The sequence below is a fragment of the Pyrgilauda ruficollis genome, unplaced genomic scaffold (genome assembly GCF_017590135.1).
Source record: "Pyrgilauda ruficollis isolate IOZ18807 unplaced genomic scaffold, ASM1759013v1 scaffold62, whole genome shotgun sequence".
NCBI lineage: Eukaryota > Metazoa > Chordata > Aves > Passeriformes > Passeridae > Pyrgilauda > Pyrgilauda ruficollis.
Genome location: NW_024527933.1, coordinates 2,783,786 through 2,809,665, shown reverse-complemented (window position 1 = coordinate 2,809,665; position 25,880 = coordinate 2,783,786). Strand labels below are relative to the sequence as shown.

The 25,880-nt window shown below is 44.3% G+C and overlaps 1 protein-coding gene across 1 annotated transcript in view; it reads right to left on the bottom strand.

Annotated features, from left to right (window-relative positions):
* The window catches only part of NEK6 (NIMA related kinase 6), a 29,244-nt gene extending 17,648 nt beyond the window's left edge, over positions 1-11,596 (bottom strand). Inside the window, exons 1-4 of the mRNA XM_041484033.1 lie at positions 11,446-11,596; positions 4,649-4,789; positions 3,704-3,766; positions 2,422-2,532 (exon numbers count right to left, since the gene is read on the bottom strand). Of these exons, the coding sequence (XP_041339967.1) occupies positions 2,422-2,532; positions 3,704-3,766; positions 4,649-4,789; positions 11,446-11,538 (408 nt within the window). The 5' untranslated portion in view covers positions 11,539-11,596. The remainder of the gene's footprint in view (positions 1-2,421; positions 2,533-3,703; positions 3,767-4,648; positions 4,790-11,445) is intronic.
* Positions 11,597-25,880: the final 14,284 nt, after the last annotated feature.

Sequence of the window (25,880 nt, the reverse complement as noted above, 5' to 3'; positions counted from 1 at the left end):
GGGCACAGCAGCCATGTCTGGCACCGCACCCAGGCATCCCAAAACTGCAGGGTTCGGATCCTTGGTCCCTGGCTTCTCACTGAGCCAGCTCTACAGCCAGAGCATTAACAGAATACCCTTCAACACTTCCAGAGGTTTCCCAGTGCTCCTCAAGCCCTGCCACACAGGGTGGCACTGGGGGCACACACGCCCTCCTGCCTCACCACAGCTGCACTTCCTTAGCATCGCACCCGTGAGAATTCCCACCTGCAGCAGGAAGAAAGGAAGGGAATGGCTTGCTGCCCCTTTCTGCATCTCATGCTTTCCCCCTCAGCACTGACATCTGATGTCCGTTGTCACATTCCCTATTTTATGTGAAATGCTGTTACCAGTTCGTGTTTGACTCAAGCAACGGCAAATTTCCTTTTGCAGATCAGCTGTGAAGGGGCACGACTGTGCAATTCCCCAGGCAGCAAATCTGACAGATTGCAACAGTCTCAACCCAAAACTGGAGAGAGAGCACAGAGGAATTACAGAGGGTGAGGGAGAAAGTGTTATATACACAATAAAATTATTTAATTCTCATTAAAATATTTAAGAGTGGATATGCAAGACCACAAGTGATAATTTTCTAAATGTCATGTCCAATAAGGTTCGCCTGACATTTACAAGGAAGTCCCAACTCTCCAGTGGGTTTTCCTGCAGCTCTACATCCCTCATAAATAATGCAGGCACCAGGGCGTGACAGAGACAGGCCCTGGGTTTATCACCCTCACCTTGCCAGGGTTGTCACTGCTGCTCCACCAAAAACCCACACAGGAGCTTCAGCTCCCGGGGAGGGGAGAGGGTGGCACAGAAGAGCTGGTGGGGAAACTCCCCTGCTGCAGTGGAGCTGCATTTAGGAGGCAGCTTTTGTTCCCTCTTGGGTTTAGGGCTTGGTTTTGGTTTTTTTACCTTTGTTAGAAATTTTAAAAAATTGAATTCCTAGATTTGCACCAGTTGAAAAGCTTCATTTATATGACCTTGAAAAAAAGAAATGCATCTTCTTCATGTGTGAAACACAGAGGAAACACAGAGATGGGGACACTGGAAGCCAGCACAATCCAGCACTGGGCAAGGCACCAATCCAAGAGTCTACCAGTTATGTTTTGGAAAATGTAACTCTTATTATAATGACACAGAAAGTTATTTTTAAAAATTAAATAGCTAACCCTGATAAGTAAATGAACATATTTGTCAGTATTTTTAATCTAAAAACTACAGATGACTTAAAAAAACCATGAAATCTTACAATTCTGTAGGTAAAACTTCTGTAAGCCAGGACTGCAAACTCAAGCAGAACCCTTGCAGAGCCCAGGAAGGTCTCACACAGCCCTAACTTCTGCTCTCACAATCCTTGGGTTTTTTCGCACCACAAAAGGCCCAAGATGAGCTGCAAGTTTCCCAGGAGATGGTGGGAAAAGGGCAGAAGGCAGCAGGAGCCCCAAGGAAAGAGGCAGGACACAGGCAGAGCTGCTGTGCCCCCCAGGCTGGGGCAGATCCCCCTTCCCCCTGCAGTGGGGCTGCAGCTGGAGCTCCAGGGCTCTCCCAGGAGTGACTCTGCCAGCTGCTGCTCCCAGCACTCGCCATGGGCTCTCCTGTCACACCAAGCACATTTCCTGGATCCTGTAAATTTAGCCATTGACTATGGACTGAATGGGTAACTTGTTTGACAGCCTTTGGCCTAGTGCCTCATGGCTCTGCTGGCAAAGAAAACAAATCTGTTAATAAGATATTTTAACTGTGACAACAAGGAGGAGGAGAACTTTCCAAACATTCATTTATGATAATTACAGAATAATGATGGCAAAAACCAGGTAAAACATGGAGAGAAGGTTGAGAGTGCTAACAAACATGATATAACACATCTGTTCTCACAAGGGATGTATGTCTAAAGATTAACATGTCAAAGAAAATATAAAAGCAGGTGGTAACAGCTTAACTAAAGCTGGTTTGCAGCAATACAAGTATTCCTAAGAGCAACATAAAAGAAGAACAAGTACTTGAAACATTTTCTCAAACCCAAATCCCCATTGCAAAGGAAGTCAATAGACTTCCTTGAATGTCTTCAGAGTGGCAGACAGGGGATGTGAATAGTGAACCCAACAGTAATTAAATGTCCCCATCAATCATGGACTGAGTAAATCAACCTTGCAAATAACACACGTGTCCCACCAGATCACAGACACTTCCCTCTGCAGCAGTGACCAGAAACTCAAGGCATGGCTGGGGGTATTTAAAATGCCACCACCCACTTGGGTTCAGGTCTGGAAGCAACCCATAGGTGTGCAAAACTGCAAGAGGAGTAAAAAAGTGCTTCTCACACAGCTGTAATCCCCCCACTACCTCAGGTCTGCCTAACCCTGGAAGGCTGCAGCACCTCCAGGACGGACACGTCCTTACCTTAATCATCTGAGAGAGATCCCCAGCATCAGCCAGCTCCAGGACAATGTTGAGTTCATTGTCTTCAATGAAAGAATCCAAATACTTAATTATGTTGGGGTGGTTCAGTTGCTGCAGAGGGAGGGAAAGCAAGAGGAGCAGTTACAACGTGGTCAGGACCTGCACCTCCTGTGAGCCACGAGCAAAACCTTCCCGTGGGGGCACCCATAGCCTGGGCCAAAGTGCTGCAGACAAAATCCCCTGAGAAACAGCATTTCCCACAGGCACGGCATCCTGGAGATGTCCTTGGCAAAGAGCAATTCACCCAAACAGGGTGAAACAACCTCTTCTACTGCAAACTTGCAAAACATTTCAAAGCAATGTCCCGAAGGATGCCTTGTTCAGCAATGACCAATTTCCCCCCCATGAAATGGAAACAAACCCCCAGATGTTGATTACAATAGTCAAGGTCTCTTTACCCCTTAAAAGAACAACAAAACTAAATTAAAACTTTGAAGAAGGACAATAACACACAAATTGTACACGTCAGTTTATTATCTGATTATTTGTGCTGGCTTTTTCACTCAACAAAACTAAATTAAAACTTTGAAGGACAATAACACACAAATTGTACATGCCAGTTTATTATCTGATTATTTGTGCTGGCTTTTTCACTGATTCCTTTCTTTCATTTCAGTATAGCCCATTCTTACATTCACAACTGATGCTTCAATGGTTCTTTCATAGAACCCAAAAATATCACAGATCCTCTTTCTGAATGTAAACCTCAGCATTATTTTCCTCCATAACTATTGAGCAACTGGCTCATGTTTGTCCTTCTCTACAGCCTACAGACTTAGGCTACAACTGCATGAATTTGAAAAGAAATCCCTAAAATCACAGCCACAGAAGTAATTATTTAATACTTTTAGAATGAAATTTGACTAGCTAAATTAAATTTTTAGCCTTTTTCAGTCTGTTGCATTTACTAAAAATAGATATTTAAAGTGCAACACATCTATGTTTTTAATCAACAATTTAAAATAAGCTACTAAGGCATTAAAATCACTATTTGTTTTAATCACTTAAACACACTCTGGTTTCAGAGCCTTTATCTAAATTATCATTTTTCATGTGTGATATTTATACGCACATACATGACATGCACAGGCAAAACTGCTTTCTCCTTTACTGTGTAAGCTTTATTTGCCAACCTGAAAACAATTTTTTCCACAAAACAAACAAAACAAAAACCAAAACCCAAAAAAAGAAAAAGAAAAACAGTTATTATAAAAATTCTTACCTTCAAGAGGTCAATTTCTTTAATGCAATCTTGCCTTGCCTTAGCATCCATCATTTCAAAAATCTTCAAACACAAAAACATAGAAGATAAAAATGAAACAACAAAAAAAAATATTTTAACAAGCAGTTGGTGTTTCCTTCCCCAGTTTGTACATCCTCTACTGTAATGAGTATTCACACAATCCCCAGATCAAAGAAAGATCAATGTTTTCTTTATTTTGAAACCACCACAGGGATAACATTGGGGTAAAATTAAATTTAAAACCCATAGGCAATATTCTAAGCAGCACGAAAAATAAAGATACAAGTTTGTGAATTTGCTGCTGTGATTTTCATTGGTTTAATTATTATTAATTTCATACAGTAAATAAAAGACAAAATGTTTACTTTTCTCTTTTAAACAGATACAGCATCCCCTGATTTCTGTGTAATAATTAACAATAACTTTGAGCATTAATATTCATTCTGCAACGACCACTAAATCACTGGAAATGAGAGTTTGGAGGATTTGTTGAAGGATTAAAGGCAAATTTCTTCAAACAAAATGCTGTTCTGAATACTGCCCAATACTTTCAGTCAAGTTTAAAAAAATCTACACTTCTGCCATCCAAGTTCTCTCCAACAAATTCTTCTCCAACTCCACCAGCAAGCTCCAGCCTTTTCCCTTCCATGTCCCCGTGGTTCAGCTGTGTTGGGATGGCAGCTCCTCATGGCACCAGCACAGCCACAGGGCCTCGCTGTCTCACACATTTAATAACAATTTGGTGAACCCTCTTCACAAAGTAAAAGGTGAAATTCCAAACAAATACAAATGTCCTGACTTGGACGCAGGAAGCCGCGCGGGGCGGTGAGGGACCGAGGCCCTGCGGGGCAGAGCCATCAGCCCCGGGGCAGCCTCGGATCCCTCCATCCCACCCCGGAGCAGGAGACCGCATGAAACGCTCACCTGCACCTTCTTCAGCGCCACAGGTTTCCTGTCCAGAAGACAAGTGGCTTTGTAAACTTCGCTGAACTGGCCTCGTCCGATCTTTTTCTCAATCTGAAAATCTGCCAAGGTGCAGCGATACGGGTACGACGTTAAATGTCTCTGTCAAAGGAAAGGCAGTCAGGGACCCCCGAGAGCCACTCGGCCCCTCCTGCTCCCACTGCTCCCGGGCAAGGGCTCAACCTCGGCCCCTCACAGTGGAGAGCACCCACCACAAAGGCACCAATTCCTCACAGATGTAGCAGCAACCCAGGCTGGAGGAAGCCAAACCACTTCTTTACAAAGGGAATTAAAGTCTCGCCTTCCGTGTAAGTAACTAATTAATCCCAGACTGCTCTCGCTCGTTGCACAGCCTCTCATCAGCTCTGCCTGCCCGTGTCACCGGGGAGATGCCGATGCTGCAGCCCAGCAGTCCCAGGTAAACACCCAGCCAGGCAGGGACACACAGCCTAACGAGGAGCACGGACCCCACGGACCGCGAGGCTCCCCAGAGCCCCGCTGGGCTCCTCTGTCGTTAGCACGGCTGCCAAACAATGTTTAAAAAAGAAATTATGAAAATTAATTACTCAAAGTTAGCACACGTGCCAAGTAGAACATTTCCGAGTTTCAGCATCTTGAGCCGTTTCAGAGTTTGCATCAAACCCCACAAAAAGAGAAGTTCCCAGCAGAGGCTGGGGTGGGGAAGGCATCCCAGGGATGAGCCAGACCGGCAGCCGAACCACGCCCGGCACAAGGTCCCGGGAGGGCTGCATGGCTGAAGGAATGACTTTTGCTACCACTGTCATTTCCTAATGAGCAGGAGAGGGCTGGAATTGAGATTTGAAATGCAGGAAAAGCTTTCAGCCCAGCGCTAGGACCTGCAGCCACTTCTGAAGGCAGTCCTACAGAAAGAGGAAGGTCATTTCTCCAAGGGCTCCCTTCAAGCAGCTCAGCTTGAAGAACCCCCCAGTCTCCCCCACACTCTGGAACAAGTCACCAGCTATTAACTGCAACCAAAGTTTGGGTCAGCTCTCCGTGCTTGTGCTGTGCTTGGAATTATGCTGCATTCACAGAGAGAACAAAAACCAAACCAAAATTAAAGTCTAAGGATTCATGTCTGCAAGTCTGGCAGTGAACACTACCCAATAAACTGGGAGCATCCTCTCAGTGGGGGAACAGGGATCCTACAGGTATCAGGTCAAGGGCAGAAGGCCAGGATTGCTTTGCTTTATTGTTTACATACGTTCTCCTCTAAGTTACTAAATTATCACCAGAGTACGGCAACACAGGATGACACAGACAAACAAAAATTCCAATTAATCAGCCCCTGCAGCCTTCTCAGTTCAAACTGGTTGCAAGCTCCCTTTGCAGGGGTCTGATAAACAGAACCACTCCTCAACACCCCTCACAGTGGATGGGAAGGCTCAGCTCACTGCAGGCAGTGTAACAAACATCAGCCCCGAGCCTGCACACAGGGGTCTGGCCCGCTTGCCTGGTTCCCACCAGGACCACCTCTGCTTCCCAACTGTTTTACACACCAGCTGCTAAGCGAGTTCCTTGACCTGTACACACAAACCACTTTCCCCAGACAAAACAAAGGTGTCAGCACATAAACCTACAAAGTGTTTTTTCCTAATTTAAAAACAGAAAGGAATCACAGCATTTCCTTCACTGTGTCCATGTGCCTCCTGAGCTGCTCTTGAGCAGTAAGAAAGTCTGAGCAAAAGCTTTTCTATCTTGCAGTTACCATCCACAATAGAAGCAGCACTTCTAACAACATTTTATGAGGCAACTACTACAAAACTTTATTTTTCAGAAAGAAATCCAGACTGAAATCAAGGACAGTTTCCACTCGCCCTTCCTAAATCAGTTAAAGTGTGTGTTTACACAAAGAGTGCTTAAGTGTCAATTAATATTTTAAGCATGTGCCCAGAAATATCTACAAACTTCTGAACTTGAAAGCATAAATAAACAACATTAGGCAAGTGTGAGGGGAACGTGCCCCAGCCCCTTGGCCATGGAGAGCCCCAGAGGCTGCTGGTGCTGGGGGTGATGCTGCCCATGCCTGGACACCTCTGCTGATGTGTTCTGGCACCTCCAGGACTGCAGCTGCACATTTACATATGCAATGACCTAGATTTGCATGGGCTATCACAACCTATCAGACCTAATTAAAGTAACGGAGCTTTCAGAGAGGGCAGGAGATGTTTGATAACAGAACAAACCAGGAATCATCCTCAGGTGAGCCCAAACTGTACCAGAAAGCTCCCTAGTGATCAGAGGCCACCTTCCCTTGTGTTTAAACTCAGCCTTCTCTCAGGCCTTGCTGCAGTTGAAGGTAAGCAGGAAACTCTGCTGAGCTGTCTGCACATTTCTGTTCCCAGGGCAGCTGTAGGAAGGGCACAGTCTGGGAAGAACTTGTTTTGAGACAAAGGCTGTTCTCTTCATGCACACAAGGAAGTCTCATTCTTCCCCTACTCCATGAAAAAAAAAAAAAAAGCGCCAAAGAATTCCTCATGCAAATAAAAACCCATTCATTTTAAAGAAAAAAATGCAGAGATCATTCCAAGAACAAGCTCCTCTGGACATCTCCTCTGGCATACATGTGCTCTGTGAGATGGAACCACTGGTGCCAGAGCACAAATTCCAAAGCTGGCAAAAGCAGGCGAGGGCAGCCCTCGTCAGAACCTCAGGAAGAATTTTGCCAGGGCTTTTAGCCTCGAATTTTGAGGTGTTACAGGATTGCCTGCAGAACAGAATTGTAAGGTTCCCCAGACATGGGGGAAGGCAGGATTGGGAAAGTTCCTTGCTACAGACTTGCTTTGTGAATGCAGTCTGAACTCTAACCCCCATTCTGGGGGCTGTCTGTGGCAGAGCCACCAGAGGCACCTGAGCAGGCAGGAACACAAACACCCAGCTGTGCAACTGGAGACTGGACAGCTCCCTCCAAATCCTGCCCTAGGGACAGGCAGGACACCCACATACCCTAAACACACTTGTGTTTTATTTTTCTTCATGAGTAGTTGTCCAGAGTTTGTGTTTTGGGATAGGGAAGAATAAGAAAAAACTCTTCTGTAGAAAGACTTTCAACCTCCAGAACAATCAGAGTTTGGCCAATACATTTACCTCTTTGCAATTACCTAAGATCCAGGGCAAACCTGAACAGCCCCAGGAGACCTGTGGGAGCAGCCTCTAAGCCCTTGTTTTGGGCCAAGCAGCACCCTGAGATGAACACAAAATATCACAAATACAGCAGTGCAGAGCCAGGCCTGTCCCCTCTCCCCCAGAGGCACAGGGAACCCCAGCCTGGATGGGAGAGAAAGGCACTGTTCACTGCTAACTGCACAATACAGAAACCCAGAGTGCTCATGTTAATTAATAATCAAGTCAGTTGTTATACTGCTGATTGGCATGTGGAAAACAGGCACCAGTCAGCCCTGCTCAAAGGGCTGCAGGCATTTAGAGGATTTGTAATCAACCTAAAAACTGCTAGGATTAGTTAAGCAACAGTTAAAAAGTCAGACAGTCCAATCTTCAGATGCCAATAAAAGCATCTTTCCTGTAGAGCCATGAAATGAAATATTCTTTAGAAGAGTAAAAACATACTCGCCCAATTAATTTTCTGAAATCTCATTAAAAAATTTAGCCCGACTAAGTCATACACTTCTGACCTGAATTTTAATTATCTTTATGCTGGATATAAGGTTTTTTCTGATATTTGCAATGCATCATTAATTTTAAAGGAACGGTTTCCTTGCTTCTAAAGTGCATACTTCATCTGAGTGACATTTACTGTAACTAATTTCACCTTTAAAAGACATCTGCAGTAGGACTGGGGGAGCTCCAGCCCCTCCTGGAGAACGTGCACACATTATAAGCAATGATTTACTATCAACATCAGTATTTCAAACCCTTTCAGTATGTCCAAAATTATACACCTGCCTCCATTCAATAATGCCTACCTGAAAAGAATTTTGCATACTTTGAGGCTGAAATTCCAGTGTGAATTTATGAGAACACATTAGAACAGATTGATTAAAGAAGGAACTTCTAAGCTTGCAAGAGATGAGGAAACTTTTAAAATATGGATTATCCTTCAAACAGGTAGCCAAGTAATTATTGAAGAATACATCAGGTTTTTCAATTTGAGCTTCAAAATTAGACTACACAGTCATAAAATATCCTTCACCTGACCTGTTACCTGGAATTTAAAGTTTGCTGAAGAACTTGGCTTAAGTTTCAAAGTTTCAGCATCCCTGTCAGCATGATTGGGATTTATCCTGGTATCCAGATATTCTGTGCCTATACAGACATTTGTACTACTACACCACAAGGGAAGAGAAAAATACCAGCTTGGAAGTAGTAGGACAAGGTGACATTCACAGTGAAATTAAAATTACCATAGAAATAATCTCTCAACAGCTCTGCTGCTAAAATGTGAGTATATAAAAGAGCTATTTAAAAGTGAGTTACTGTGTTTATTTAGTATGAAAACTAAGTGAAAAATTACAACTCTGTATTTTTATATCACTGATTTACTCCTAAATAATTTTTATTGCTTACTGCTACTTAGTGTTTATAAACTAAGTAATCTGGAGACCTAAATAATTAACACCTTCATTCTGGAACATTGCTAGAAAATGTTCTCCCTCTTGCTGATGAACTTCCTTGGGTATTCCTGGGCAGGTATGAGAGCCAAAAGCCAAAACTATCATTATATTGGGAATTTTTTTTAAATGTTTGTATTACAGATAACTTCTAAGCATCCAGCATTACTCAAAGGTTTCATCGTATTAGATAAACTGCAGCAGTTAAAGACAGAAAAGCAAAGCCTGACTCGTGTTCTGTGCTGATGAGTTATAAAGCAGAAACAACACCTCTGTCAGAGCTGACAAAAAAAAGAAGCTTTAGGAAGCAGCACAATTACAGGAGAAGCTTCTGGGAGAGGAGCACGTTGCTGCTCTGGTCTGTGGGGGCTGGCACAGTGGTTGCTGATGAAGGGGCTGGAGGGAAGAGAAGGCCATTCCACACAAAGCTCCCTCCTCATCCAAGGCTCTAAGAACTCATGTGCTGTTTTTTTCTGCTTAAGTTTTTATCTCTACCATTAATGATATTTTTCATAAGACCAGCTTGGTCAATTTTATCCACCCAAACCTCCCTTCCCCCCACAAACCATTACACAGCATGTCTGCATTACTCATATTTTCATAAGAAAAAAAGGATTTAATTTCATATCCTCCAGGTAAAAAGTATCAGAGATTTGAAACATTTTATATAAATATATTCCTGAAAAATGGAAAAACAGAAATATGTCATCAGCAACCCTATCATGCCACCAATGTAAGCCTTCTAAACACTACCTTTTTTATATGCATTTTTCCAGTTCCTTGGCAGACTGTATATTTGTGTTATTCAGGTCTTTTTATGTTATTTTGACAGCAAAACCAAAGGCAGTCTTCCTACAATTCTAACTCCAAATTAGATCATTCTCAGAACAGTTTGCTAGAGCCCCCATTAACAGAACTTGGGTATTACCAGAGTTGAGGGGAGGTTTCACTGAACAATGACCATACAGCAAAATGAGCCCACTCAGCATCAGCATCACAGCAGAACACAGATTATTAGCTACTAATTACACTTAACTATGTCATTACAAATTCTAACATGTGCTCCAAGATGCCATGAATGTATCTGCTGCACAGGAACACTTCCTAATCTTGTTCATGAAATAATTACAGGGGCACTATCCTGCCAAATGAGGCAGTAATTAACCCTAATTGCTCAAAATGCAACTGGCTAATTCTAGGAGATTAATCAAGGGGATTCAATTATTATTAAATGACTTAATATGACAAATTGCTACATTAGGAGAGGGGGCTTTGCTCCACACCATGGTACTTTCCCAGCAGTGCTTGCACTGTGTGCAGAGAAGTCCCCCTTAGCAGAGGCTGTGCTGGGCACTGCTGAGCTTTCCCAAGGACAGCCCCCGGCTCAGGGACCCTGCTCCCCCCTGGACTGCTCCTGGGAACAACCAGGGCTCCCCCCAGCCCTCCCCAGTCACATCACACAGCTACAGCCCTCCTCTTTCCCACAGCTTTCCATGGTGCTTTTGGTTTATTCCTTCGTACAACGTAGGGGCAAAACTGAATTGCTCTGATCAACAGAAAACAGGCTGAAAAGTCAAGCAGCCAGAATTCACAAAATCCGAGTGTCATGACTGCACAGGCTGTGGGTTAATCCTGGTTTTACTTCCCTTCTGCAGAAAGGCAGGAAGAGAGAGGAGCTGCTACCGTGAAACTTCACTATAGTATGGACAAAATACATTGCAGGATGAGTTCCAGAGACTCACAGGGAGCCTACAGTTCCATGTAGAATGAGCTTTTTCTTTTATCTGGTAATTACCTCTCCAGCACTTACTACAAAAAGAGATAAAATACATTTATTCACTTACACAATAATCTATTTTACTTTGGCCTTTTCTTCAAAGAATCAAAGACAAGAGAAAGCCAACTCAGTATGTTTTCGTAAGATGATTTAAAAACATTTGCTTTAAGCAAAATTCAAACTATTTCCTTTTTCTCTTATTACAATCAAAAAGTGGGTTCAGGAAACTCTGGCTGGCTGGCAGAATCCCAAACTGGATATTCCCTGACACTGCTGTAACTGCACTAAAAACAAAAGGAGAGGGACAAAAGCAGCTAAATGCTAAGAAATCAGGAGACCTTATAGAACAAAGGTAAGAAAAGACAGAGGGAGACGGAGCAGACAGCCACACTCACCTGAGGATCATGCTGGAATTCCTGCCCTGGCAGCTTGCACAGAGGGTTGTTCTGGTCCCCTAGATGATGAGGATGGTTGTGCTGCCCTTCCATGGTATCATACCAAACTCTGCCTCTCGGCTCTGCTGAGGCAAAAGAAAGGGGAGAGGTTGGAGAGTGCCTGGCCAGGGCTGTGCCCAGCAGGGGCTGCAGCAGCAGGAGCCGAGCCCTCCCTGCCCCAGCTCGGACACAGAGCAGAGCCACTGCTGGAAGGGCCAGCAACAGGTCAGAGCCACCCACCCAGGGAGAACCCAGCAGGATCACAAATACTGCTGGTATTGTTTCACAAAAAACAAATACTGCTGGTATTGTTTCACAATAAACAAAAGAGCAGAAAATGGGTTTATTCGGTCAGTCGTTTGTTATCTACTAAAGACACTGCTTTTGTCACCTCTAAAAGTAGCTACTGTCACTTCCCCAAGGACTCATGGTCCCCAGTTACTTAGAGGACATCCCAAAAGGTTTGCCCATCTCCGTTTGTAAAACAAAAATGACAAAGTCTCTCCAGACTGCTGCCACTTTCTTTGGTCAAAGACAACAAAAATTTATCCACAGTCTTTCTTCCCCACCCTGAAATCACAAGTTTTTATGCAGATTTGCAAAACACAGGAAGCAGGAGCTAGAAACCGTATTGGATTAAAGGAAACTGAAGTGTTGTAGGAACAACAAACAAACAAGGGAAAATTCCAGCAATTAATTCCTTTGCTGCAGTTTCAGGCCAGCCCAACACAGCAGTCGGAAATGAGAGTCTGCTCCCCTTCAGAAGTGGTACCAGAACATGCAGAAGCTGTAAAGAGCTGCCCAACAGGCAGCTGAGACATTCCAGGGCTGGAACAACATTGTGATCCAGGTTAACTGATTCTCTGGCACAGGGCTGTGCACACACTGCAGGAACACGGTGGGCAATGGTGATGGGGCACCTCCTCTGCCTGCAGAGACAGAAGAGACTGAACATCCCCAGATTTTCCAGCCCTTCTAGGAAATAAAACCCCTACTTGAATCATTTGTGTTCAAGCCTCACTCAGGGACAAACTCTGGTAATTCTATCAGCTGCTCAGGGAAGCAGGACTGGATCACAGCACTCCCTGCTCCACACCAGCTCTGGGGCCAGGCTCTGGTCCCTAGCAAAGCCAGGCTCCAAAATACAGTCACAGCGTTTACAGAACACCCACAATAAACACACCCATGTCCCTTTCCCACGAGGGGCCATACACAGGTTTTGGTTACCCCTTACCCACACCCTGTCATTCCCAGTTGCTTCATTCCTGTCCTTGGCACTGGCTGAAGCCTAATGGAGACAAGGGAAGATTTAGTGGCCAACACAAGCATTTGCAGAAACTTATTTCAAGAGTTTTGGCAAGTATTCACTCAGTGAAAGAACACAACCTGACCTCATTAGTGTATTAATAGTGCGTGCCTGGCACTTGGGCAATGACTAAGTCTTAGTTTAAAACACAAAGGTATTTTAAATATTTGTGGGAGTGGGGGAGAAAATATGATGAAAAATTTCTGCATCAAGTAGTGCTCAATTCTTTTAACAGTTGTCTGTGAAATAAACCCTTAGCTCTGGCAGATCTTTCCCAACACCAGCTACCACAACACAGGAGGAAAGCAGAGAGGCTCTTCTCATGTCTCAAGCAAATGAACCTTCACTCTGACAAAAGAGCTGCAGCTCCTGCTACATTACACAGGTGAACACATGGGTTGCTCTCAATAAAAACAGTTTTTCAAAGCCAGTACTGTGAAACTCCAGTGGGGGAAGGAGAATCACTGCTAATATGAAGAAGTTTGATTTTAAGATCTTTTCGGTGTCAAGCATCTGTAGGTTTATTAGTAATCAGGTGAAAATACCTAGATAAAACGATGTCTCAATATTGACATTAAAGTGCCCTATGAAATTCCTACCTTATGTTATACTGCTGGAACTATCTTAATTATTTTATTATTCAAGATTTGGAGAAAGGCGGTTTACTTGAAGGGAGAGCCACTGTTCTCTCTCTTCCAAGTCCGCACGCACAGAGCAAGCCCTGGTTCCAACACCTGGCTGCTCAGCCCTGAGCTCCACAGGAACCCAGCTCGGAGACACGTCCAGGCAGTGCCACGGAATGTCTGCAGCCTAACACTGATCAAGCTGGGCATCTACTGCTGGAACTATCTTAATTATTTTATTATTCAAGATTTGGAGAAAGGCGGTTTACTTGAAGGGAGAGCCACTGTTCTCTCTCTTCCAAGTCCGCACGCACAGAGCAAGCCCTGGTTCCAACACCTGGCTGCTCAGCCCTGAGCTCCACAGGAACCCAGCTCGGAGACACGTCCAGGCAGTGCACGGAATGTCTGCAGCCTAACACTGTGCCCTGCCTTCCAAAGGACTAACGCTCAAGAACAGGGAAGGGATTTACTGCTGGACATGGGAGCCTGAATGATCTGATCACAGCCCAGTCTGGGCAGTCCCAAGGGAACTGCCACTCTCCAGCTGCCCGAAGGAACCTCAAGGAGCAATCCCCTGCTGTGAAGCAGCTCACAGAGAGCCCACCTGCCACGAGCAGGGACAGGCCAGGGCAGGATCTGCACTCCAGCGCTGCTTGTTTGAAGCACTACAGCTGGAAGCAGAGGAAGGAGTAAGAACAAAATAGCAGCTTTGAAAAGAGATCCAGCAGAGCTCACATGACAGCAGCGAGCCCGCTGACACCTCGGGACAGCGTGTCCTGCCCAGGCTGTCAGCTCGGCTATTCCGGGCTCTGGCACTGGGCAGGGAGAGAGAAGGGGAATCCCTGGGAAGGGCTGCACAGAGGATCTTCAAATAGCAGCTACCAACACACAGGCACTGCATACATCAGGAAAGGTATAAGGTACACTCTTAACACTGGCCCGTTTTTATTTGACATTGTCTTAGCTCCACACTTTCCCTTTTATTCCTGTTTCCAAATTTCCTACAAAGTTCTGCAGTATCACACATTTTCACAATGAGTCTTGACTAGGATTGTAAATCAAAACATCTTTAAATTGCATGAAGCATCACATAGCTTTCCAGGAAGTGAATAAAAGAGCAGGATCATCATTACCATCCCAGGAAAAATGGCCACAACCCACATGGGATGAACAGCTCCTTCTCCCACACTATTGTCACCTTACTGCTGTACAGTTATTACTCCATGCAGTGGCACTCACAGCTAACCTGGAGTTTTTCCAAATACAAAAACCCTCTTGTGCAGTCAGCTCCCCTGCCACATCCCCAGCTGCAATTCCTCTCAGGGTACCCGAGTGTCCTTACACCTAATCAGTAGAGAGCAAAACACAAAATCCCATCAAACCCCTGATACCTTGCAGGTACCTGACAGGTGGGATTCTCAGGGCAGAACAGCCCAGGGCACTGGTAGCAAAGGCCAGGATCATTAGTTACAAGACACTCATTAAGGAGCAGAACCTCATCAGCATCCTGGCATTCAGTCCCAGCCGCCGTGGTGCCCCGGGTGCTCCTCGGTGAAGCAGCTGTGACCAGTCTGATCGGGTATCACCATGTGTCTCAGGATGCCTCCAACTCAACTGCAGGCCAAATTATTTGCTCCCAGATGTATAATCAACATGACAGGACCGTGCACCTCTCGAGCAGGCAGCAAACAGCAGCTTGTGTTCAGCGCTACAACCGCTTTCTGTACCAGCACTTTTCACCTTCCTGCAAGACACACCAGCTGCTCGGTGTGCCCCGTGCTCAGCCCTGCTGCTGCCCACCACACACACACATACACACACATAACTGAGTGCTAAAGCACAGATATGTCACGTATACAAATCTGCTTTCCCCCTCAGTTACTGTCTGCCTCTCTACACAGGGACTTGTGGGGGGAGCCAAGCAGTTCCTTTTGGGTACCTTGTGTAAAACAAACAAACACAACAGCAAGTCATACATGGTTCCAGAAATCCACAAGTTGATTAAAACCACTCAAGTACACGACTTAGCCTACTGCACAAATGTCCATCTTTTACCACACACGGGGAGTTGCCAGAGACTGAAATGCAGCAGTGCACCCCCAGCAGGTCCCCGGCTGGCTGTGACATCCGCAGGGATGCGCTGCCCTGGGCCAGGCTGCCACTCCTCTGGAGCCACTGTGCTGCTCACTGCAGGCTCCCCAAAGGCTGGAGCAATGCAAACTGTTTTACAGAATAAACACAACCACATCAGCACCACTTTCTTCCTCTCTACTGCCCAATAATATTCTTCCTCTTCCTTGCCCATAAAATAAATCTGCTAGGATACTCTATGAGATTACCTATATATTTAAATGATGATCTGGCCTTATGATTACATTATCGCTGTGGTTCAGGGTATGTGCTCTGGGGAAGGCAGCCCAATCCTAGGAGAGTATTATTTTCCAGTGACTTTTATTGTCCATTACTTTACACCATTTCTGTCACAGCTATGATGCCTGGTAGGAATAGTTCACAACAGAAATATCTTTGTCGTTAGTATTCTCATTGCAATTTAGTCAGATCAACCTTTAAATCTCATCCATCATACTGAAGAGCTTTGGCAAAGCAAGTACAGTAATATATGCTTCCATGCAAAACCTAATTACAGGCTAGGTTAAAAAGCCTACCCTGTTCCTTCTGCAGTGCAAGGTGACAGGAAATCCTGAGCATCCCTTGGTTTCTCACTCTCCCTTTTTGCTGCTGAAGTGCGTAACCCGTTCATTACAGCAGACTGATTCTGTCTGGCACATGACAAACTTACTTGAACCTAACAATTAAACTTCTGACAGCATTTCCAAAAGCAGAGAGTATTTACTGTAAATGCCTGACAATTTTTTTCCTCTCTGCTCATCTCTCTCAACAGTCACCTTATGATGACTGGAAATTACCATAAGCAAATAGCAGTCTAACATCCAAAAAACCCCTCATGTTAATGTGAAATACACACCTGCCAACACTGAAAAAAAATATGAATATGAATGTTAAACGAAACAACACGAGGAATGGCACTGAAATGCTTGAGGAGAGAGCACTGCAAGAGCACAGTTAGAGAATGTGATTCAGTAAAAACTGCCCAGCAAGAGCTGCCTGTGGAGGGTGCTGGGCAGGGCATGGCCACCCCTGCCCTGGCAGAGGGACTGGAGCCTCTCTCACCAACAGCTCTGGCTGCACCCAGGGAATTCAAGCAAACACTGTTAAACAGAGTCTAGTAAACCAAGCAGAAACAGCTTCTGAATTTCAGGCCTAGCATCACGATGAAACTGCGTCTGTAGAGTCACAGACACAAACAATACAGTGTGAGTTACCTGCAACCTGTAACCCCTGGGAAGGATGAGGGTGCTTGTAACAAACTGACCACTGAAGAGAAAAACGGTGATCTAGTCACACCTCACATTTCAGAGGGTTGGATTTACCCTGAGAGCAGATGCAGATGGGTTTCTGTTAAGACTTTGTGCAAACTGGATTTTCAACAGCCAGTAAGGGATGGGCTCCTCAAAGACCCCAAATCCCCTAACTGAGAATGTTTTAGTGAAATGGCTGAAAAGCCCTGGAGCTTTTTCATACCCCGTCAACAACTGATACTCATTAAACAAATGCTGTGACAGACACCATAATTCACTGTTCCATACCTAGAAGCAAAATGACATTAAGTCAACTATTTAAAGCTACGCAGAGTCATCTCTCTGTGGATGTCAATAAAACAAATGCTTCCTGCCAATAATTAACTATATGAAACATCCCACTCTGTTTCAAATCACTACCTACACCCAGCTCAGGTCCATATTCCCATTCTAAGCAAGCAACATTGTAACTTCAAATACTCTGTCTTCTAGTTTGGGGAAAAACCTAGTACAATGGCTTAAAAATAGCAAGGTTGGGCAGAGTGTGCTTGGCTGGATCACTGTGTCTGAGGATGCCCCTTGAGCTAATACAACACTTTTGAGAGAACATTTCAAGTGCCCATCTCTCACCAGGTAGGCAGGCAGCTGACTTCTAATTTTAGTTTTAAGTTTTAGAAGTTTTAACTGAGTTAAGGGTTGGGTTTTGTTTGGTCGGTTTTTTCCTGTGTTATAGTAGCAGCTCCCCAGAACTTGGTCCTAAACCAAAAACCATAATTGTCTAAGTCTTCTGGACACATTTCAGATGCTCTGCAGATCCATCCATTCCAAGGGATGGTTTCACAGGGCTCCTATTAAACAGCTCCAGGATCAGTGCCAAGAGCACTTGGTGATTCATATTTTAAGGTAAATGTTCCTTCTCACCAGCTTAACTGGACTATTCCTACCCCTTCTTTAACTTCACTCAATTTCCTAGGACAACACCACATGTAAATATTTATGTGTGGTGTTTGTGTAGGATGTAAACATCAAACACATATTCAGATCCAAAATTCAGGATGGATGGCAGCCAGCAGCATTTAAAGGGACGATGCTTCCTCTGAAGAGAGGTGATACTGTGACCATGGTACAGCAACAGCAGGTTGCATTCTTCCCCTAGCAGTTTTCACTCAGGTGTGTTTCAGATAAAGTAATAAGCCAACCTTAATTTATATTCTTGCAGTTGTAATTTTGAGTCCTCCAGAAAATGGGCTGTATTCATTTTTCCCACCTTTGAACCATTAGAGCCAGATCTCTCAGGCCACCACCGCTGGGGTAACGAAACACATGTCAAAAATAAACACATACCAAATCTACCTGGAATTTCACTGTACTGCTTACCAAGCATGCGACAACATGCTCACGTTTTAATTTATAATGCAATAAAGCTTTCAAACACGAAGCCAAATTATTTAAGAACACTTCTGTTATCCTTCTTGGAATTCATTCATTTCTGATGAAGGGAAGATTAAATATAGGCTGGAAATATATTCATAACGTAAATGTTCACAGAAACTGCCAGACATTTTCACATCATTAAATGCTAACTGAAATGAGTCCCATCTCGTGGAGCCACGGAACGCACGCTGTCTGTACCAGCACTGCCACCTCCGCTCCAGGCTGGCTCCTGGCACAGGAGGGAACCATCTCACTGCACCCCCAGCCAGCTGACAACGTCAGCTGAAATACAGCTCCACTCCCCAGCAACACCTGAAGAACCCTTGTCAACACGAAGAGCCAAAACTGAAGCACTTGGGCAGACGGATTGTTCTGAGGCTATGGTGGAACCCCTCAAGCTAAACCAACCCCTAAAATAAGTTTCTACCAGACACAACAAAGAATCCAAACTGCTTCCACAGCTGCTTCCTACAGACACCTTTAGTGACCACCCATCCCACACAGGAGCACAAGTGAACAGACCATCTGAAGCCAGTAAGACAAAACCAGAACTAAGATCCAAAGTTCAAAAAAAAAGAATTTGAATCAGCTCTGCTGCTACAGGGCCAAACCCTGAACGTGGCATCCATTCAGCCCAGCCCGTCCTCAGAAAGTTTAACAAAGCTTTCCATAAATCTTTATGTACATATGTGATTGGAAACACCACCACTTAGCACTTACAAATATCTTTTAATTAGAACACTTCCAAGCACTCAAGAAGTATTAAGCAAACCTCACAAAAATACTTCTGAAATACTGCTGTAATTTCTGAAATGTTTGAGAAAGGTAGATCAAAGTATGAGAGCAAGCCCATGTCAGATGGGCTCAAAATCCACAAAACCTGCTGCAACCAACTCTGCTCATGCAGCTTCTCTACAGCCGTGCTGTTGGCTATTAGACTCAAATTATTATCTCTAATCCAGGGAGAAGGAATGGAAGAAAATAGAGATATGTGTTCCCCCAACTTCAAAACATCAGAACAACAGCTTGAAGCATTTACATTTCCCATAATCAGAAGGAAAAGGAAATGATGCTGAGAATTGTACAGCCCAGCCAATCCAAAGATTCATGTGATTCAAATCCAAAAGCAACTTCAAAGCCACCTCATAAAACTCTACCCAAAATGTGCAGGCAGCCAGATGCTGGCATCGCAGGAAGTGCTTTCACAGCATCTGGATGCTGCGAGCAACAGCCAAACGGAAGCAGAAACTCTTCTCCACATAAAAATATTTAACGTTTCTCTACTTACAAAAATAGCTGTGCTAGAAATAGCGTTTGAGGGTTTTCCACCCCAAAATAACTGGGGCAGAAAAGTAAATAAGTGAGACTGCATTATCAATACTGCTACTAAATACAAGTCAGCTTCCCTGCACATTCCTGAGTACCTGGAACCCATGGCACAAGTTTTCCAAAAACTAATGCAGCTCTTTAGTTCCTACCCCCACTTCTGAATCCCTGCATGTAGCACATCTCCACCTCCACTCCCACACGGGCACAGCTGTCCCAAAGAACAAGATTCATTCACCAGTACCTTGCAGATCAAGGCCACAGGGTAAAACAAAGAAGATCTGTTCTTTACAATGTCTGCAGAGCTACTTTTATTACTTATTTTGATGACAGACAGGGTTAATGAAGTTCTTGCAGAGAACTCTCCCTTTCCTGGGCTAAATGCCCAAATTCTTTCAGGATTCACAAGACTTGTCTATTTAAATTGGGTCCAATTTTTTTTCCCTACAGAAAGGCCTGCACAGAATGTTCTGAAGAGAAGCTGGGAATTAACCTTTCAAGAAAATTATAACTAAATGTGCAAGCTCTGTATAAGAGACAAATCACATTTCCCACTGTATTCTGCCCTCTGTAACAATTTTCTATTGCTCTAATAAGCTTCAGTATTGAAGCATAAACTCAGTAGTATCAGATTATTAAAAACCATGAGCTTACTTATGGAAACAAGAGTCCTGCCCAGCCTGCATTTCTTTCCCAATCTCCCCAGTGCTGACACCTTATTAATACCTGTGAATAACACACTACAACTCATCAAAAGAAATCTTTCAAGTCCAGCAAAATCTAGGTGCAGCTATGCCTGACCAGGGAAGTTGGAAGCCACGTGGCAAATCAAGTGCAAAAGCAGAACAGTCCCTCTTCCTGCATTAGTGATGAAGCAGAAAAGCTAAAATAAGACATTACAGTCACTTCGAAGTGCAAAGCAGAGGAACTAAAAGAAATCCCAATAAGTCACTCACAGAATAAGTTATTGCATACCTTAATATACAAAGAACTAAGTGCAAACACAGGTAGAGAACCATCCCCAACACTGTTTACTCTTGGATGGTAAAGTTCTTACATCTGACACAATGTTATAAATTGAGTAATTGACCCACAAGGAAGTAAAGAGCTCAAGAGAGTTAAAAATTACCCTATAAATACCATAAAGATTAACAGGTTTGTAATACCCACCCAAGAAGCGCTTACTCTAAGTAGAATGATTATGAACACACCACAAGAATATTTACTCCAAGGCCCTGAGCTCAGTATATACAGACTCCACAAAAGGCAGCACTGCTTCTTAATACAGTGACAGCTGAGAGTCACTCCTTAGGTTTCCCAGCTGATTATAGGGTGGCACACAGACACTTGCTTGTGACTTACTTGGTTCCTTAAAATACAGTCATGTTCTTTAAAACCTTTTAATTGTTTCTTGGGGGGTTTTGTTACAATTTAATATTTCTGAGACTCATTTTTTTACAAGTCTGATAGAAGAGCTAATGAAACACCAGCAGCACAAAGAATTCATCTGAATCTCCACGAAAGAGGAAGGAATTTTTATGTTCATGTTTGGTGTCTGTGTACTCTGAAACCCTACTCCTGGGGGAAAGAAAATACCTACAGCTTTTCTCCCTGTCTCCTCACTGCAATGACAGAGATTTGTCTCAAGAACCAGAGCGCACCACAAACCCTCCAAGAAAGGCTTCACATTCAAGTGCTCCTATGCAGGAAACAAAACGTTCCAACAAGAAAACTCATGCCTTTTCAGGATGGCAGCAACAAGTGTCCACAAGGTTAAGAACAGGACAAGACACTTCAAGTGAAATTCCTGAAAGGATCACACTGAATGTACTTTGAAGCTGACATCTGTGCTGTAGGTCGGCATTCCCCAATTACTGCACCCTCTGCAGAGATTTTCCTCTCCACAGTTTAAAAATCACCAAGTTAAGAAAAAAGTTACTCTCCCAAGTCAAAGGGGATAGCTGGCTCTAAGGGAAGAAGAAAAATTGGAACTTACATTATCCTGGACCACTTGAGGCAGTGTGGGAAGCGAGCACCACCGATGGGTGAAAGAGCCCGGGCTGTGCCACCCCCAGCACCCCAGCTCTCAGGGGCAGCAGCCCCAACTACCCAGCACCGGCTTTTCCTGTCAGCAGGGACTTCAAACTCCACTCCACGCACACCAGGAGTTTTTAACAGGCTAGTGGATACTTCTCACCTCACAGCAAGCGGGCTTCCCAAAAACGCAACGACAAAAGTAAGCGGAGAACAGGATCTGTCACTGAGCTCTGCAAAATGAAAGACTTGCAAATCCTCCCCAGGGTGTGGAGCAACACCTGCTCTGTCAGCAGGCTGAGCTGGGACGGGGTCACAGCCCTTATCACTGCGGTTTCTGGTCCCTGCAATGCCACCCACGTGGTGAGGAGATCGTGATTCATTTGGAGACACTGCGTGGAGGAGCAGGATGGCAACAGCCTCCCCCAAAGGGGCAGCACAAGCAGCCCCAGAGAGTCCCACCACATCAAACAGCCAAGGGTGTTTGGGCTGAAAGGTGGGAGGATGCACTGAAACAAGATACTGAAACCTCCCCTGGAAGGTCCCTCAGGTCTGCTGGCAGTGCTGCCCTGGCTGCTGGGGACACTGACAGCCACTCATTTGGGAAGGTGCTGTGCAGTGCAAAATGTTATCACCCTGCTCTGCCCTTTTCTGCAGCACTGCCACACTCAGGTTTTTCACCCTTGGTTCCTTCAGCCTGGCTGGTTTGGGAGAGGTTTGAGTTCACACGTGCCCCTGTGTCCTCCTGCCACCACACAGGAGCAGCCCCTGCCAGCTAAGAGGGCTCACTTCCAATAGGGGATTCTGGAACAGCAGCAGCAGCATCTCCACACTTGGGAAATCAGCATTTCAACACCATTTCCAACTGATGTTATACAAACAATCCATCCATCCATCTGCTGAATTCAGAAAAAAGCCTGTTACACCCTGGACTGAGATGAACCCACCCAGAGGTGCAGCCACATCAAGCCTTGGGGACTGAGGTGAGCAGGGGCCACTGCTCCCAACAGGAAAAGCTCAACAGCTTCACAGAGAGAACTGCTTCAGACTACAACCCAAACCAGTCAATACTTTGATAAAATAACAAAATAAATTGCCTTCCTAAATCAAATGCATTGGTCTGTCCAGACTGGTGCCCAAGGTCTGTCCAAGGGCAGGGATGGACTGGAACACACTTTGATTCATCATGTGAAGCACAATTCAAAGGTTGGAGTCCAGAACTGGAGACCAAAGTCACTCAAAACAAATAAACACAAAAACTTTAAGAAGTGATTAAGAACTGTAAAATGCCTATAAATAGTCCAGAGGGGTTAAAACAAGAAAGACAGCAAAGAAATCACTATAAAGGACAGCAGTGACAACTTTGTCATTTAGAAAGAATGATCTTACCATCTTCTGCACTTTGGGATCTGACAAGTCGTAACTATTTTAATAAGTTTATAATTGCCATGGTGAACTAGCTCATAGAACAATGAACTAGCACATCCAATTTACAATCCCAAACTTCATGCAGTTCTGTGCAAAACCTCCACTTCTGCCATCTCAAGATCTCAGCAGAAAACACTCCACCTCAAACCTACTATTTTCAGACTTACTTACACCTGGATTCAACTAAAAATGTGGATTTGTTGATAGTTTCTAACTTGATTTTCTTGGGTGAAACACAGCGCAAGCACAGGACAGACAATGCCACCTGATCTTACCAAAACACAGCAGACTCCAGAAGTCGTGAACTACCTGCAAGGCCTTTTTTTTTTTTTTAAGATGCAATAAATAATACATCTGACTGCTCAACAAGCATCTGTGAGGTTTCAAGAATGCTTTGGAGTACAAAATTCCCAAGGTTGCATTCACTTACACCACTTGGTTTCAAATAGATACGAGGCTGCTGTCGGTTCACTTAAACATGTAACAGGAAACTCAAATTTGACTAAAAGGTTGTATTACATTACTACAGGGTTTATATGGAAACCTTTTTAGAAGGAAGAAGCTAAGGGGTTTTTTTCCTCTCCCATCTGTGACAGACAGCTGTTCACTGCTTGGAATCTCTGATAGCAGACACTTAAGTTTAGCACCAAGCTGAAGTAAATAATCTAGAAATTTAATTTCTTTAATTGTACTGACACTGTAAAATTATTTGCAATTTATTGTATCATGCCATGTTATAAGCCATGTCACAAGACTTACCACTGGAAGCTACATATACTGTTTCAGCAGAATAGAAAACACAGCTTTTTGCTGAAATATTTTAAAATGTCAAAAAAACAATCCAAGAGACTTCTCATGTCTGGACAGCAATGGCACTTACAGTGAGTCCAGATGTTTAAATGCTTAGCACAGGTTAGAATTTGAAGTAATCTTTATTCAATTCAAGGTGCATATAAAAAATATGCCAAGATAGAAAAATACTTACCTACCTGTAAAAAGATCTGACAGGTTCACAGGCTTCTGCATTTGAACCACTATTAAAAATAACTCCTTGTGCTTTTCTGGTTTTAAACAAAACTTTACTTCCAGGCTCTAGAACTGCCACTTGGTCACACACTCAGAACACCAGCTCTACCCGTCCTACATTTCACCAACTCAAGACAGCAGCTCCCAGCCTAGCTTTAGAAACACATACCTCCTCACCACCCCCAAAACCTGTGAGAAAAGAATTTTGAAGCACTTTATGCAGTTTAATTTTCTGAGTAATTTAGACACACTGCAGCAATTCCAAAAAGCACTATGACTTTCGAGTCAGACCTAAATCTAGATTTTGCACGCAAACGTTTTGGCTTCTGGGTTTTTTTCTTCAAAAAGAAAAATACTGACTGGGCCAACATCACCTCTCAGTTTGAATACTTTGAACTCTTCTTTCACCTCCTAGACACTACATTTTCCTCCATTTAACTTTAGGGACACAGCTCTGCAGTGAAACACGGAATTCACAAGTGGAAGAGAGCCAGGGTGCAGCCTGTTCCAGGGCACACATCCCAGTCCCCAAAAGCAGGCTTGGATCCCTCAGTGCACCAGTCCCACCACGGGAAAAGGCAAGGACACAGCTTGGGAAAGCACCACCTGCCCTTCCAGCAGCCACAAGGAGCCAAGCCTTCAACTCTCTAACTCAATCAAGCTCCTTTTGGCTGCGGGGTTTTACAGCAGTTCAGTGCGAGCTGAGCCAGCCCACAGGATGGGGAATGCCAGCCTGGGAACACCAGAGGAGCCCTCCAGGGTGACGTGAGCCCAGCCGCTCAGACTGCCTGCTGCTGACACACCGAATCCTCCCCACCGTTCCCATCAGCTGCAGATAAGCTGCTCTTATCTCCCACAGCGCTCCCTGACCTGCCAGGGAAGCAGCAGGGCCCTTGCTGGGTACTGGCCTGTGCTTGTGCTGAAAGCTTTACAAAGGGTGAGTACAATAAACACAGCTTAACAGCGTTGGGTAACAGAAAAAAACTATTTTCAAGGCCTCTGCCTTTAACAGGACAGTGTTCACTTTGCCCATTTTAGACAACCTTTAACTTCCACGTGATTTTGTGCTGGGAAAGGCCACTCTGTCCAGTCCCTGGAGTGTGGCACAGGCACAGAGCCTCCTCTGCCACCGTGCCTGTCTCACAACCAGGAGCAGAGCAGGTCACCATTCACTTGCTACATTTTCAGCATCTTCAGTGACAAGTGGTATCAAGGCCATCATAAACTATATTTCAGCTGCATGACTGTTAAGTTTTTGCCTTCAATATTACAAGATTTTTTCCTGCATCTTGTATTTATACTGGCTACAAGGACACATCACATAATTTCCTACAAACACCCGAGTCAAGCACCTGGGGAGGTGTGCACTGGTTAGTCACCATCTGCCCATAGAAGGTAAAACAGACTGGTTCAGTGAGTTTCCAAGGCAAAGGCAGGAGTGTGTCATGGGCAGAATGGCCATTCACGACTTCCAGAACCATAATTCTGTGCTCAAACCGTACAAAGCATCACAACCACTCTGCCTACACAAGTGCTGAGCTGTAGTAAAACTGTGGAAGTTGCAATTAGAAACAGGTTTGTTCAGTGGTGAAGGTGAACCCAGCTTCTAAAATGAGGTTCCATGTACTTATTGTTCTCATTGCTGAAGATCACCATGAACAACCTTCTTTGCAACAAGAACCTCTAAGAAAAGCAAGTTAGAATGACAAAAACTAAAGCACAGGTTGGGCTATTAAATTCATTTTCCTTAAGGACCCATCTAAGCTTTCATTTAGGACAAAGCAAATGTCCTACAAGGCCCAGATTTCCACTTTTGTCATTTCATTTTCAAAATCTTCC